Below are 16,947 nucleotides of genomic sequence, written 5' to 3'. Positions count from 1 at the left end.
GCAGTGATGGCAAGATGACTTGGCTCCACTTGTGGTGGGGTCTTTGGAAAGAGTGAGGCATTTAAAAGCCTGTGATGCTGTCTAGTGGATACTTCAGGTGCTGTAGAGTGTTAATGTAAATTAAAAAGTGTATGATGGATACCTACTATTTTCTTTTCAAACTATTGCTATGTAAGAGACCTCTCTCAGCATCTTTCTCTTGTTACTTATAGGCAGAGCTTTGAAGATTCTAAGTACTGTTCAAATCCTGGATTGCATTTTATTTTCTCAGCTGGGCAGTCTTCATCTTTATGTGGATGAATTTGATGCAGGGTTCTGATTCTAAGCTCAAGGGCTATAATTGCTGTGTTTAGTAGAATCATTCCTATTGCAGTCAGACTCAGTGCTCTCAGCTGGGCAGGAACCCTGCTTTCCTGGCAGAATGCAAACATATAATGAGCTACTCAGGGTCAGACTCTTAAAATCCTTTAGAGCTAAATCACTTCTCAAAATCTGACCTATACTCCCTGCCCTGCAACAAAGGAAAGAGCAAAAATGAGAGGGTGTTCTGGGGGGATGGAGGGTATGAGTGACCACAAGGAACATCAGCCTTGCAGAGGATCTGAAAGGAGGCTGGTGGCATGATTTCTATTCCTAGCTGAAAGGGGCAGTGCTGTGGCTGTACATGGAAAGAACAAGGGATACAGTTCACCAGTGGTGCTGTTGATATAAACTATTGTGAGCTGTGACATTATGTGTATATCTATATGTGAAACTCGTTACCCAAAACAAGCAAATGAACTGGGACACCAGCCTGGCTGTTACCAGCTGGCACTACATCAAGGTGCTGGGATGAAACTGTGGGAGCACAGGGTTGAAGGTGCCAGGAGGATATTCACCGTGGTGAGGGCAGGACAGGGAGCACCGTGATGCTTGTGGAAGAAGTGGTGAATTAAAGTTGATATTGGTGTAGGTAAGATACTGAAGGGGAAGTATCATTGACAACCAGGCTGGCTCACGAGGAGGTAGGAGGTGTTTGAACAGATGGGAGGATAGTGGCATTTCCACAGCTAAGTCATATAGGCCTCTTCAGAATCCCACCCCACACTGTGAAAAAATACTGTTTTGAAAGATGCAGTGAGTTGTTCTTGAGCAACACCAGCACTCACACAGTGCCTTTGATGCTAGAGGCAGAGAAACAGTATCCGGGAAGGAGGTGGGTGTTTGTGTTGGGTGCACGAAGAGGGGGGACAGCATGAAGGGAGCATTTGTGGGAGGGGGGATGTGGACATGGATCAACTGGCCAGCGAGGTTTTCTTAGTTCCAGTTAGCTGTATGCCTCTGGAGCAGGTTGTGGGGCAGATAAATGGTGCCTTTAATTCAGGCACTTCTTGCAGGATGAGTGCCTGCTGCTGCTCACTCCCAGGAGAGAAGTGTCAGTACAACGTGAGTGGATCTGATTCTGTGCACAGCACTTCTGCAGTCATTCTTTTATGTAACAATGTGACTTTTATTTTTGGGAAATGAGAGATCAACGGGTGTTCAATCCCCCACACTTGTAGCAGAGCTGGTACTAGTCTTCCTTGGAAACTGGATTCATTTCAGCAAGGGCATTGCTGAATCTTGTGGGTTATTCGTGGGGTGAACAGGAGTGATAAAAATAAACCTCTGTCTCAGAGCTGAGCAAAAAATCTTCTTGGAGCTGGTTGATTATGTTGGGTTCTGGGCTTTTCCCCCCCAGCCCCCCTTCTCCACAGTCCCACAGGATGCCAGAATGCTTTTCCAGCAGAGATCCACTCGCTGCGCTGCACTGCCTGCTCTCGTAATGCCAAAGGAGTGCGTTTTGTCTTTAGTCAGATTGGCTCCATCAGTTCGTATTTCCTTCTGAATGGATAATAAAGTGGAGAATCATTTTGAGGCGAGGAGTGAAGCGGGGAGGCTGCGTGTGTGAGGAGCTAGGCAGTAGGCAGCTGACGAGGAGGAGTAAAGTAGCTGCACAGCTTTCTCTCTGCCTCTGAAGTACAATATTTTCTGTTGAGTCACATCTGAAGAGAAGCATGAAGTTTTTAACTGTACTTGGTACAGCTTGAGAAGGGGAAAAGATGCACTGTGGTGGGGAACTAAAGAATTTCTGTTGAGGGATGCTCCTGGAAACCAAAAGGATTTCTGCATTTTTAGCTTTTGCAATCATTAGCTTCTGCTGGTTTTTGCTTTTTGGATTTTTAGTAGCTGTTTGCATTTTTTTATTCCCTTCAACATGCCTTCAACTTTACGTGATTTCTCATCCTAGTGCTGCTGTGGAATGGGAAACTCTCGGTGCCTTTAACGTTTCTTTCCCTGATACCTCAGATGGGACACCAACAATATGTTGATAATCTCCATAGTGAAAGTTCATTATCTGGTGAACCTTTAACAACATTAGGAATCCTTCAGGACTTGTATTTTCTATGAGAACAAGCTATTGTATTCTGTAATTTTCTATTAATTCAGTACATTTCCTTTACATTTTAACCCTTTATTTTGTTTTGAAGCGGCAAGGTAAGTGAAAGATTGGAACAAATTAAGTGCCTGGGTATAAACTGCAAGTAGGCAGCAACCAAGGAGAATTGCTCTTTATTTTTAGAGTGGGCTCTCTGTGTGCGTGTGTGTGTGTTTACTTTAGCAATACAATAGCTCCACTGGAAGCTGACTGGATTTAAAAATGTGCTTTGTGAAAACAATTTACACTTTGTATGTTCATTTGTATGCTCTGTTTCTTAGTTTTTGTTTTCACCCATTAGACACTAATTGTAGATTTCTTATGACTGGTATAATTGAGGTTGTGTCTGTTTACTTCTCATACTTCTCTGTTAGGAGGGTTTGTATCTCAGCTGGAAATTGACATCAAAATCACTATGAGAAGAACAGTTAAAGGGAAAGGAGCTTGGGGATAATTTAAATTTGATCATTTGGGAACAAATAACTTGAAGTAATTAAATTACTAGTTTGATTCTTCCTTAAATGTCACTTAAGAAAGGGGTTTTTTTTAACACAAAGTATTTGTCATTGGCCTGATTTCTTGTGCTGAGGAGCTTGTGAGTTGATGAGATGGAATGACTGGCATGCTGGAGCGATGAGAATGCTGTACAAGCTGGTGAATCAGAGCAGATGGTGTGACTGTTTTCAGATATCTTTTCAGTTTTCATTCCATTTATATGGGCAGGTTTCTTTTGCTAATGGAGCAAACCTTTTGGGGATAAACCTAAGAACTTAATACAGAATGCTAAGGTCCTCAGTCCCTGAGATGAAAAGGAGAGAGCTTATAGAAGTAAAGCTGCAGTTTTAGCCCAGGAGGATTTTAGTTGCCACGTGCTATGTTTTAATATTATGAGCTGTAAAACCCTATTTATTCCATTTGCTGCATATGGTACCTTCACCCAGCCTGGCTGAACACTTTCAAGTGTCTGTCCTAAAGGAGTGCAGAACAAGTCAGAATCAGTGAGTAAGACTGTGTAGAACCAGTCTGTACCAGGGCTGTGCTCTCTCTGTCCTGATAACAGAAGTTGGGTCTCCTAATTCATCACCCTGTACTGGTGAGTACTGCCTGTCCCTCCCCTGCCTGAATGTTCCTGTGAGCTGAGGCACTGTCACCTGCAAACCAGCTCAAATAAACCTCCATGAGTCATCAGAGTTTTGAGAAAATCCTTCTGATGGGTAGTTCATGGTGGTTCTTGTCAATGCAGGACTTGGAGAGTTCACACTATTGGTCCAGCAGTAGTTCAGCACTGGGCTGTAAGTTGGATGGAAGTAGAGAGGCACAGCACGTTCTATTTCTGTAAGTCTAGGCAGAGCTCTTAGCATCATCCAGCATTTTCATAACAGTGCATGCAAACCTTTTTTAAGCCAGAGGTACTGTGTTTGTACCAGTGTTGTCTGTTTTCTTTCTGGTTAGAGATAGCTGAATAATCGGAAACCTTTCCCCAAAATTTGGCAGACATTTCTAGAGTTTTCATCCCTTGGCCGGCCAACCTGTCAGCATGCCCTGATAATTTTGTTACAGTTCTTGGAGCTGTTTCCTTTAAACAAGAAGCTGCTCCTTGATCCTGGCCCATGTGTTCAATATAATGCTTTGTTCTTAGGATCTTGATTTGGGATAAATCTGTTTTAAGGAACAATTAATGCTATATGTTGTTATGGGTGAACCATCTACTGATAGATTCAGCCGTGTACAAAACGCTCATGCTTTGGAAATACTCAGTTCAGGGTACTGCTGAACTTAATTATTTCCCCATTTGCTCTTAAGCTGCTGACAGCTGCTGCTCAGGTTTTGTATTTGCTGGAAAGGAATGAAGGAACTTTTACATAAGATAGAAAGAAGCAGCTGTGATGTCTATTTTCAGTAGTCAGTTATCCCTTTTGCCTTTTCCTCAGCACAGGGCTGTCTCAGAACTAGGTAGGCGCCTCAGAGTTAGCTTCCTGCTTATCAAGCATGAGCCTTTGCACTGACATGGTCTGCAGCTTGCAGCCTGTGCCTCCCTCTGTGCTTGGGGACAACCTCTATTTCTGTCTCTGGATGCTGCCTTTTCCTGGCTGCCAGGTGGTGACAGACCTCATTTGTTACTGCAGGCGATGCATCGCTGTGCCAGGCACTGCTGCCTCCAGCCTGCAGGAAAAACTGGGATAGGAGGATGCAGAGGGAATGAGCATGTTGAGGCACTGAAGAATGGAAGGGCTGCCTGGTGCTGAGATGCCCTCCAGGGGTTTTCAAGGCAGGTGGACTTAAAGCCTGGATGTCTCAGTCCCTGTCCATCTGTGCTCACAGAAGGGATGCTGTCGAGATGACAGACAGCCCCCATTTTACAGAAAGCTGAGACACACTTAACTTCTGGGGTGTTCCCTAAGTTTGTAGAGGGTATTAAGGAGTTAAGCAAGAAGTGCTATCTCCTCCATCTACTACACAGTGATACTCCTCCATTACATTAGTTTAATTTTATGCTGTTTTGCAACAGAAGTTTTTACATTGGTGAATGCCATGAACCCACAGCACTTCGGTGGGTGTTTTACCCTCATAGTTTGTGATTTTTACTTTTCCTTTACTTAATAGCTACCCTGATAACTTGCTGGTATGGCAAAATATTATTCAGATATGCTTTTTTTTTTTTTTTTTTTACCTTGGTCAGCTGGCCTTATGCAAAAGTGAGAAATAACTGTGGTGTGGGAGGTGCAGAAATATGTTATATGCAGTGTTCCCTGGATCAGTTTTCTACCCTGAGGATGGCAGATTGACCTCACCTGACCTTTTGTCACTTGTATCAAACTGCTCCGGCAAGGTTTTAAGTGGTTTTCTTTCTGTAATATGTCAGGTGTGAAGGCTGGCTGTCATTCATACCTGCATTGAAGTGTTTTGTCATAATTTTTGCTTAGCTGTATTGAAACAGGTTGTAGGTATAGGTACAACCTGTAAATTATATTTGGAAGTGTTTAAAAACTTAAGAAAGTTCTACAGATAGGGCTGAGATGTGGTTTTGCAGATAGTGCAGTAATTCCTGAACAGGAAGTGTTGAGGCTTGGCAGCAGAGGGACTGAAAGGGTTACCAAGAGACCGAGTAACAGTTTTTCTCCTCGCATTGTTTTGTGTAAAATTACTGTCATCCTCTTGTAACTACTGTCCTTTCAGTGGCATGAATATATTTCCTCTTCAATCCACTGTGGAGTTCCATGTGTCTCTTCCTCACTTTACTTTCAGCCTAAATGTCCTGAGATGGTGTTTCTCAACATTATGTTTTGTTCTTCAGCTCTGCTGCTTTTTGCCCAGGATTGCTCTGCTCAGTACCTTGCTGTTCTGATCATCCATGCTAGGACTCAAAAGTTAGAATTTTTGTTAGTTATCAGAAGAGGGTTTGAAGAAAGACTCATTCGCAGCAGCAAAACAATAATGCCATGTTCAGGTATGATCTAACCCAAAATTAAATCTAATGATATTAATCAGAAAATTGCCGTCTCATCTCCAGATGTCAAACAGCAAAACTGATGATAACCCTTCATATCTCTGTCAAGCCTTGTTAGGATTCTTTCAGCAATTATTGTGTTTAAAATGCTATAATATTCTCAGGAAGAGTCAATGTTTCAGCATGCTGAGTGCTGGGGCGATGTTGCTATGGCAGCCTTAGCCATGATTTCTTTCTCTTTTAAATGCCAAAATCTTCCCCACAATGTCCTGCATTTTAGTTATTAGTATTCTTCATGTTTAAATGGCACTTTATAAAGTGGCAAGACCATTTATCAGGCATTTTATTTATTACTGCTTTTCCTAGTGCAGTTGCTAGTACAGGTAATGCAATACCACTTTGTGTGGACGATACTGCAAATATAATCTAATCAGAAAGATTTCACTCAGTAGCATGAGTCAATAGCCAGAGAGGCTGCTGTGAAATGTTTTTCTGATCGTAGTTAATTTTTTTTATATCTCTTTGCTGGGTTCCTTGAACATCACATCTACCCTGGGGTACCAGCACCTCTTAACATGACGCTGTGGACTAAAGGTGTCTGAGCGTTAACCTTAGTGTGATGAAAACCAGATAGCCATTAACAAGGTGTGTCAGACATCGGGATGAGCCACCCATGGGAGTGGTGGAGTCACTCTCCCTGGAGATATTTCAAAGACCTATAGATGTGGCACTCATGTGTATGGTTTAGTGGTGGCCCTGGCAATGCTGGGTAAATTGTTGGATTTGATGATCCTAAAGATCTTTTCCAACCTAAAAAGTTCTATGATTTCTATAGGATAAGCATACCTAATTTCAGCAGAGTTTTTGTGTTCTCATCTCCTTTTCTTCCACCAGATTGCAGCCAGCCCACTGCAGTGTGGGGCAGTGCTGAAGGCACACCATGCTGCCTTTGTTTTGAACCATGCTGGTCCAGTGTCTCACAAAACTGAAGATGCTGCTCAGAGGGGGTTGCATCACCTCCCCTCTCCCTGGTGAGAGCCTGGCTCTCTGTTTTATGCTGTAAGCATAAAACATGGCTGATCCCCAGCTGATGAGCAGAGAGAACTTAATTGCATTTTATTCCTTCATGGGATTTCTCATGTTCATTTTTCTCATTCATGGATACTGGCACAACATGTTTTTACTCCTGTTGTCATGGCAAATCTGTATGTCAGGAGGAAAAGTATCTGTTGTTTATGTATTACAGAGCTATTTCAGAAGTGTGTCCAGTGACAAGGTGAGATGTGCAGTGTTTGTGATAGCTCACCCGTTTCCCCTCTCTAAAATCCTAGTATGTCAGCTTTGTCTTCATGGGAATAACAACATAACCCAAACATCCCCAAGTAAAGCACCAGTGTATTCGTCATGTTGAGCTTGAGCCTGGCTCTGTTTTGGGAAGTTGGGGAGCATAAAAATTGTGGTGCCTGTGCATCCAGGGATAGCTGCATTGAACTGAGCATGGAGTTCTCCTGGAAGAAAATGTCTGCTAACAAGGCAGACAGAACAAACCTTATATAGTCAAACCTTGAAGGCTTTCAGCATCTGGCAGGACACCAGGATCCAAATATTATTTCCTTAAAGACTTGATTTCTTGTTCTGTGTTAATGTGACCCCTGGAGTGATCCTGCAAGAAAAAAATGACTTCAGCAAGAAGTCTTTGCATCTAGATTAGGTTTGGGTTTTTTTCCCTGAGTGAACCTGCATTAACTTTTATTATCACTTTACATGTCCTTGCTACAAAAAAGCGTGGCTCTGACACAGACAACACGAGAGATATAAGGGATCTGTATAGGAGACAAGTTGCAGAGCACCTAGTCTGGAGCATGGAAGGGGACAGGAGCACGCATGCAGCCCTGGGCGGAGAGGAGGAGGAAAGAACGTGGCAGGAGGTGCAGAGACACTTTTGGGACCAGCCCACAGAATGAGTGAATGCTCAGAGCTTCGGGTCTGTGAGCGTGGGCTTGGGGTTGGGAATGGAGCCTGTGGGAGAGGGACAAAGAGCGCGATTCTCTCACTTGATTCTTGGCATTCCACTCAGTGGGCAATGATTTGATCTTTGGTGGCAAACAGTGATTTCCTTTCATTTCCACCCACTGTAGAGAGAGGTAGGAAGGCTTCCCTCTGAGCCAGAGCTGCTGTCCACGTGTTCTGCTCTGGCCTTCTTCCCAGCTTTGGAGGAAACAGTTTCTGTCCTCCTTGGGGAAAGATGGAAAGGTACTGCTGGTATTTGATGAAATCAAAGATGTGCTTTTGAAAATCTGCAACGAAGTAGATATTCTTGTGTGTGTGTATATATATACATGCATAAACACCTATATATACATATATACATATGCCACAAATACTATATATAAGTAAAAATGACAGCATTGTATTGTTTGCACTGAGCTGCCAGCTTTGGAACAGCTACAATCTTGCAAGTAAGTGTTCAGCAAGAAAAAGTGATTTCTGTGAGAAACTACTGCTCTTGAGTGTTGTAGCAGACAAAGGAAGTGAGAGCGAGCTCTGTCTTGAATTGATTTTTTTTTTTTTTTTTAACTAAAGTGATCATTATACCCTTCTGGTACCTTGAAAGCTGCATACAGAAGGAAACATGATAAAGACTGAACTTTCTGAGGGAAACCTTGCAGAAGCATATGTAGGCTTTTCTTCTAGCACTTGGAGTTCAGTGTGCTGGATAATATATTTGAAATGAGCATTTCTATGTGCTACCCTCAAGCAACATATGTAGGGAGCCACAACTATGGAGCTCTTTTTCTTGGCTGCCATTGAATCCAATTGCTTGCTCTCTAGGAGTTCACTTCTTTTGACTGGTAAAGAAGTAATTTTTTGATGTTAAGCATTAGTTACCCACTCAAGTGAAAGTGGCTAAACTGTGTAAGTGGTGGAAGAAGAGAGGCTGAGAAAATATTCCTTATTTCATCCTTGTTATATGAGGAAATAGTTAGATTTAAGAATAAAGCCCAAAAAATGCTAGCTGATTTTTCTGGACCAATGGCCTGAAAATTCTAGAAAATTAAAACTTACTTTCTTTAAAGAAGCTGACAGTCAATCTCACGGAGGATTTGTTTAGCCTAGAAAAGGTCAGGTATTGCCTTTGGTATGGAAGTTCAGCTGAGATGCTTGATGATGGGACTTAAACCTGAAGCACAGATATAGCATATTAATTAAGCTCTTATTATAGAGATTGGTATTTGCAATGCTGCTTCCTCCAGATCAAAAAACACTCTCTCCCTTCCTGCCCACAAAGTGAAACAATAAAAATGAAAGGCAGTTACCATAAGCCTTAAATAAAACAAGAAAATGAGAAAGAATATGTGCTTCAGGCAGCAAGTCCACACTGAATCATCAAATACACTTGTGTTCTCCAGTCACCTTGCCTCCAGGAGGATCCTGTGTGGGTCTCTTGTGTGCCCTACTCTCTGGAAGGAAAGACTGACTGTATGTTGCTTAGTAAGCATGGCAGTAAAAGCACGTGAAAGTTTAAAATAGTTAACATTATGGAGTTTTTTGTTTTTATTTTGCTCATTACAGGGAGGATTTAAATTGGGGAAAATAATCAACTGCAAAATCTCCAGAGCTGGAGTAGAAGTGACATGCAGAAGCTTCATGCTGTCAGCTCAGCCTGTTTGTGCATATGCTGAGTGTGGCATATTTAACTGCAGGTTAGCTTGGAGCTTGCAAGCTTTGAGGTTTTTTTTTGTTTGGTTCATTTTTGGGATTTTTTTTACTGCTTCATAGCAAAATATTAAGATGAAAATACTAAAATAGCAGAAAGGTTTTACTCCTAAAATCTGTCATCCAGTCTTCTTGCCACTTTACATTACTTTGTGCAGTTCCTGTGGGCTAGCTGGTACTGCGCCAAGTTAAGTTAGATTTCTGCTTTGGTTTGAAGAAAGAAAGAAAGGACGAAGATTATGAACTTGAAAGAGAGGAAATGTGCAAGGATAGAATTTCTAATGTCACAGTTCTATATTTGGGGGGTAATTAGGTCACACGGTGCACAATTGCCAGAAGCTCAAGCTTGAGAGTAATTCACAAACCTGGTAGAAAAACGACCACAGAATTGCTTTTTGAATGTGACTTTTTTTTTTCACTCTCTTGAATAGAAGAGGGAGTGAGGAACACCTATTCCAGGAAGAACCTGATCTGGGGAGGTGGCCAAAACCAAAACCATGTCTGTACACTTTAAATAGCACATCCTCTTTCTATCTGATTTCATATTTATACTGGTTTTAAATTTTTGGGGTTTTATTATTCTTCTGCTTAAGTTACCTCGGATATTTCTATCTGAACCAAACTGTAATGTTTTTTTCCCCTCTTTTGGTAGCTGCCTCATGACAGAATAAAAACTGGATGCAAGTTGTGCATTGGGAAGTGATTGATGTGTGCTTGTGCAGCTTGTAGCACTATGAGAAACACAGGTGCAGCTGATAATGTTTGCTAGAAGTAGATTGAAAAAGCAAGAAAATGAAATTTCACTTCTGCACAGAAAACCTGTTGTAAAACTGCAGGGCAGGAGGCAATTCCGGAAGCAAAAACTCCATTTGTTTCTGCGGGACAAAATGAAGCGGCTTCTCCAAGGCCCAGTAGATGATAATTCAAACCATGCACATCGCTGCCAGCTCTCCCCAGTGGAGATTGAATCAGACATGTTCGTTTGTGGAATCAAGAGGAGCTCTCCAAGCACTGAATTTTCCATGGCTGGAGGGGACTTTCATCAGGATGGAGGACATGATTCCAAGGGGATGAGTGAAGTGTGTGTTGGTGAGGTGGAACTGAACTGGGGTGGCTATGTAAAAATACCATGTTCAGTTCAGCAGAACAAGAAGGACTTTAAGGGGAGTTCTTCCGATGGTATCACTCAGACCTCTAATGAAATAAAGGGCAAAGTGTCTGAGGGGCAGGACCTTTCTTCCCTGAGCATTACCATGAGCTGGAGGGATGCAGCTGAAAGGCAAGGGTGCTTTCCTCAGGAAAAGACTATTGCATATAAGAGTCGAAGAAGGCAGTCAAGAGACCGGTCAGCTGATGTGGTTGATTACATTGTTAAAGAGCTACAGGGAATAAGTCGAATCCAGACAGAGATTGCAGAGCTCCGTCAGCACCTCACCTTGATAAAAGGCTCTGTGGATGAAGTCTCCAGCTGTGTGGACACAGTCTTGAGTGAGATAGAAGGCCTGCAAGGTGGCTCCGGTGGCAAAACCCAGGGTACGCATGGTCGAGAGCCAAGAAGGGAGGTACAAAAGGAAGAACCAGTGTTGTATTTTTATGGCATCCCAGAGAAAGATGGTGAAAACACAGTAGAGCTAATCTGCAGCTTTTTGTCTGAATATCACTGTTTCAATGGTATTCAATGCAGTCAGTATATAAAAGATGCTTATAGGTCAGATATTGGTACAGGCAAGCCATTAATGCCGAGACCAACAGTTGTGAAACTTATGAGTTGTGAACAGAGAGACTTCATTTTACAGAAGTCTGTCCTTCTGCAGAGCTCAGGGGTCCGAGTTGCTACCAGTGAGGAGCAAAAGCGGCAGAATGGCCAGAGGGGCCAGAAAAAAGATTCAGTCTCTTTGCAGTCTGGCTTAAAGAAAAATAATCAGAACTCGATGAATCCTGATGGAGCTCAGAGAACTGATGCAATTGGGCACCTTCAGACAGACTCATGCCAGGTTAAGTATAAAAACACGAGCAGGAAAGCACAGTGTGCAGGAGAGAGACTTGATTCTGTGCAGAAGTCAGCCTTGACCAAGAGAGACACCTTGATACCTGAAACTGGAAAGGAAGCACAAACAATAAGCTGCAGTGAGCAGCCTTCAGATGACGGAGACATTTGCCAGGCTCTTGCTGAACCTCCAGAGGCGACCAACTCACCTAAATCAGGTGATGGAAATCACTGCTGCTCATCTGACTCTTCGGGCCATGCAAGCCAGATGTGTACTTCAAGTAATAGTAGTGAGCAGAGGCTTGACACTAAAAGCGTCACTGAGAATTCTTCTTCTCTTCTAGAAAAAGATGAGGGAATAACCACAGAAGAAATTGAAACAGACTATGATAACTCTTGCAAATTTACCAGTGCAGAGAAAGGTGATGTTCAAAGAGAAGACGTTTCTAGTGGGGTGACAACTATTAGCTATGACCATACAACAGATGAAATGGCTGACAGTAGTGACAGCTTGAAAGATATGATCCAAATGGACCTGAATGATCAAGATCCAACTGATCAGGTCTTTAGGGATGTCCTGGAAAATTCCCAGTATTTCCTTGACCACTCCCGGGAAAACATTGATCTTGTAGACATGAAGTTTTACACTAATAAGCTCGGGAAAGCTATTCACCACTTCAGGTCTGCTCTGCAGGTGGTGTTCCATAAACTGGAAACAAGTGATTCTGAGATCCTTTTGGAAAATGATAGTGGCTTACAGATGGATGATGACAACACGCTTATGCTGACCAGTTCAGGTATGGGTGGCAGCTCTGACTACTTTGCAGAAACCCCTCCTAGTCAGTCCTCTGAGAGCCAGGCAAATGCAAATGTCAACAGTGAAGCAGCTGCTCAGATGCAATTTGCTCCTTCCAATCTTTCTTCTGTTTCTCATGAGCATCCTGTTTCCAGTATGATGCCATCATCTGACTCTGAAATCCCTACTGGGCAGCAGTTACCTCCTGGGGAACTTGGAGAAGATGGGAACCATCCACGTGAGCCAGCAAAGGAGTGCAGGCCCATGAGCCTTGACAAGGTGTGCGCAGAGACCATCTACCTGAACAAATGCATCAACAATTTCAAAAATGTGCTGAGGGAAAAGAGACAAATGCGTAGGAGACTCTTAAAAGAATTAGCGCAGGAAGGAAACTGGATTTCTGCTGAGGAGACAAATTCAGGTAAAAAGAAAAAAATGTTTTTAAGGAGATGTCGAAATCTGGTATTTGTGCAGCCAGTGGCCAACACTTCATTCTATGGGTGAACTGTGAACATTCTGTGAGTTTATTAAAAGTTGTGAGCAAATAGTTACAAAGACCAGTACATGCGCTCTACAATTGACAAAACCCCCTAAAATTTACTGTTTAACACACTGAAATGCCAGTTAGCAAGCTTCACCTTTTTTTTTTCTTTGAGAGAGGGAGATTTGCAGTGCTTCTTCAAAATAGCAGGTGTTAAGGTTTTTCGTCATAATTCGTGACTTGGTTTCTTGTTAAATATAATAGCTAAGACATGTGATAACAAAGTGTGCATTTGAGCTATAAGTAGCCAGATTTGCAGTTTTTTGAGTTGAGTGGATCTGGACTTTAAGTGACTCTGTCACAAAGTGGGAGTTCTCAGTGTTTAATCACTGCTAGATGTTATCCTAGTAGAGACTTTTAAAAATAATAAATAGTAATAATAGTAATAATAGCTTGACCATGAGATGGAAAATTTTTTGTTTCTGAGGAACTACATCCCTTTTTTCCAGCACAGAGTTTGAAATGTGTGAGCACAGCAGATGTGATCTGATACAGTGGTGGAGCTGTGTTCCTAAACCATTTCCTGAGGCTGTGGGAGATTGGGCTGACTGACATTGTTTGATGGGATATGTTTTGACAGCCTTCGTTTGGTAAAACAGAACCTAAAGTGGAAGTGTAAGTCCATTTTCCCCCTTCCTCTCCAGGCAGTGAGAAGGCTTTCCTAGTGTCATCTCTAGGAGTCACTATGCAGTTAAGGAGAGAGGCTTTGGTTCAAGAGTGGAAGTTATTTTAATGACAGCTTGAAATCTTCATGTACTTGTTGTGAACTTCCTTGTATCAAATACTGTGTTCACTCTTTTTGCAATCATGAAAGCTGGTCAGAATGATATGGGGGCTCCTCTTCCCACTGAAGGAGTCATCTAATGAAGGAGTGCTCTTCCAGTGACTCTGCTTTCACTGTGAAGAAACAATCTGTCAACATGTATTTGATTTCTGTTCCAGTCATCTTCTCAGTTATGCAGATCATAAAGCTGGTAATCAGGTCTCTGCCTTCTTATTTTATACAAGATCTTTAGTGTAGAGTTGGCTCAAACAGTAAGTTTTTAATGAGGGAAATGCTGAGATTTGTTAGCAGGCTTGGCACAGATACTTTTTTCCTTTTTTTTTTTTTTTTTTTTTTTTTTTTTTTTGGTAGTGTTTGTGTGGTGCTCAAGTCCTGGACATATATCCTAATTTTAGAACCTGAGGGAACAGACAGTGGTTTGGATTAGCATGTGCCACAGTACAGCAGAAGTACTGAAATAGCCTGTTTCTGAATGTGAGAGGAGGCTGCTCATCTCAGCAGAGTTTGAGCAGCACAGGCAAGAAGTAGCCAAAACAGTTGAGGAGGAGGAGAAGAGCTATGCTTCGTACCTTAGATCTGGCTCCGGTGTGAATTGGGATTTCTCATCCTCCCTGGTTTAGTTCTCTTGAACATCGTCCAGTGGATGTGACAAAAAGTTGGTGTCACTTGTGTTCCACTCCCATAAAGGTAGAGCGTTGAAGCCACAAAAATGAGTGTGTGATGAAGTCACAATGTAGGAAATGTGCTCTGAGAGACAGGAGAAATCAAAGGTAGTGGAAAAAGGTGGATGAAGGATAAAAGCAAGACCTTGGAGAAAAAATCCCCAGAGATGAAGCAAAGCAGCCCAGACTCTGACAGCTGGACAGGGAAGGAGTTGGAGCTAGATGATCTTTAAGGTCTCTTCCAAAACAAAATATTATGTGATTCTGTGGCTCTCTGAAATAGTGTAGTTTTGGCATGCCTTTTTCAAGAAAGAGAGGCTGCAGTTTTATGTCCTGTTTCAATGTACTCAAGTTTGAGTCAAGCTTTTGTTTTCTTCATTTGGAAAAAGCATCATACCTGGAATGCAATGAAATGTTGGTTTGCCTTTTTTTCCCAGCTGTAGATAAGTGTTTGTGTCTTATTAAAAAATGTAATTTGTTGTTAATAGCCTTTTCAGTTCCCGGATAAGGTCCACTGAAAACCCAGTCCTGCAGCTGTTTTTTGGCTCTGAAACAAGAACCTCACATTTGCTCAAAAGTTCAGTTTGAGGTATTTTCTTAATGTGTTTGGCAGCAGCCTCCAGCAAAGGAATGGAAGAGAAGTTTGAAGGTGTTGGTAAATATGCATGTTTTGGTGAATCAGAGATGATGCGCTGGCATAAAGGTTTAAATTATTTATAGTTGAACACAGAGCAAATTACCGGAAGAACTTGGAACTTGGCAGATGCATATAAACAATTGTTGTGTTTAATTGGAAGTCGAAAGAAAAAAGATAAAATACCCCCTGAAAATCTGAGGAAGCCTTTAAAATTTAAATTTGAGAAAAAGCAAAAAAAAAGTGTGAGTGAAGATGACGATAGTTTGAATTTGTTTAAAGTAAAGCCCTGAAATGCTAGAGATTTTATGAGATTTAAGGTGACTGCTCAAAAGCGAAATGGTGAAAGAATTCTATGATCAGGGTTTAGCCAAGTTAGTCACCACTGATGAAGCTGTGAGTGCACATGCTGTAGTGAGACACAAGGTTTTAAATCTGTGTCTGCAGTTACTCAGGGCTTTGCCAAATTTTACATTTTGCGTGAAACTATCCCTAAGAGCCGTAAACTGATGGGGCTCAGAAATCAAAGATGAATATGGATTTTAAGCCAAAATGGGTTTTTTGGGGTTCTTTTGTTCTTTAAATTATCCAAAAAATAGTCTAATGCAAGATTTATTGCTTTTGTTTGTATAAAAATAAGTTTGACCTATATTTGAGAAGCTCTAGTGCCCTGAGGTCTTAAAATTTGGCAGTGCTAGCCTGTGTCAAGGAATTTTCTGTGGAAAATCAACCCCAAATTAGCAGAGTGAATACGCTTTTGAAAAATGTTTAGCTTGCATATGCTCACTGGTAGCTTGCTACTGTTGAGCTGTTGCATTGCCAGAGACTCCATCTGTCCTCAGTGTTTTCCAGCCGGGGGCTAAAAGCAGGATTTCCCTGCTCGACGTGACTGAGAGCCACAGCAGACCTGAGAGGGGACACAAAGTCCAGGTCTCCCGCATCTTCTGTGCTTCAGGACTCCACAGGAGAGGCCAAGAAGGAATAGAGTTCAAGGGCAAAGGAATTAAAAACCCAGGAATGAGGGATGCCTGGATCTCCCTGAGACGCACTGAAACCACCCCAGGGACGAAGTCAGGAGAGATTTGGCTTCGTTTGGAAAGGCTTGGGGTGACTGTGTAAAAAGGACAAAACCAAAGGACTTGATGTGAAATTGTGTCTGTCTAGGTGAGAAGATTTTGCTTAATTGGACAGGACAGGCAGGAATAAGGTATAGAAAATTACTTCAGAGGAGAGCAGTCAGAAGGGTCCATGCCCAATAAAACATCTGGACTCCATCTGGGTCTGGAAGAAGACCCCAGGTTTCCTCAGGTTTTCCAGGTCAGCTGGTCTGTGCAGACAGACTGCCAAAACACAGGACTTGGTGCCACACCAGTGGTTGCAGCATCCTGCTGCTTGTGATTTCTCTCCATTATCTCCAAAGGGAAAGCCTGCAGGGTGGTCCAGAGGCTTTCTTTTCTAATGAGCATCCATGCAGGCATGTCTTAAGGTGGAAAATGGGATTTTTATTTTAGCTACAATCCAGCACTTTGTTTGCTAAAGTAATTTGATTTCTCCTTAGCAATTGAGTTAAAATAGCTTCTCTATTTTCCTGTCTTAGTTGATTGCATGTCTGTAATTACACCCATATAGACAGTAACTTCAAAAACTATTTTTGCTTTTAAACCAATTTGAGTGTCTGCTGTTGCCATGAAGATATTCCTTTCCCTCCATCTTTCATACACAAATGAGTAATAGGATTCTTCTGTGCATGTAGAGAATTATCTGATTGGAAGACTTAAAAAAATACCATGTCTGTACCGGAAGTTTTGAGTATGACTCTCATGTAACTTTACTAGCCTTGAAATTGCCTATCCATAAACATGAGATTTAGTGTGGGAGGCTTCTGGATTTTTTATTTTTTTTTTAGCAGAGGAAAATTGC

The 16,947-nt window shown here is 42.0% G+C and overlaps 1 protein-coding gene across 5 annotated transcripts in view; it reads left to right on the top strand.

The window, feature by feature from the left end:
* UNC13B (unc-13 homolog B) overlaps positions 1-16,947 on the top strand; it is a 205,786-nt gene that overhangs the window by 97,439 nt on the left and 91,400 nt on the right. Inside the window, exons 1-2 of one of the 5 annotated variants that reach the window (XM_088157156.1) lie at positions 1,895-2,517; positions 10,276-12,827. The exons of 2 other annotated variants lie outside the window; for them this stretch is intronic. In XM_088157156.1, coding sequence (XP_088013282.1) covers positions 10,382-12,827 — 2,446 coding nt within the window. In that variant the 5' untranslated portion in view covers positions 1,895-2,517; positions 10,276-10,381. Of the gene's footprint in view, positions 1-1,894; positions 2,518-8,335; positions 12,828-16,947 lie in introns of those variants that run through there. 2 more of the 5 variants (XM_088157155.1, XM_088157157.1) reach the window with 2 other exon arrangements.

This window comes from Sturnus vulgaris, chromosome Z (assembly GCF_052056855.1).
Source record: "Sturnus vulgaris isolate bStuVul1 chromosome Z, bStuVul1.hap1, whole genome shotgun sequence".
NCBI lineage: Eukaryota > Metazoa > Chordata > Aves > Passeriformes > Sturnidae > Sturnus > Sturnus vulgaris.
This window is presented reverse-complemented; position numbering and strand designations above follow the sequence as displayed.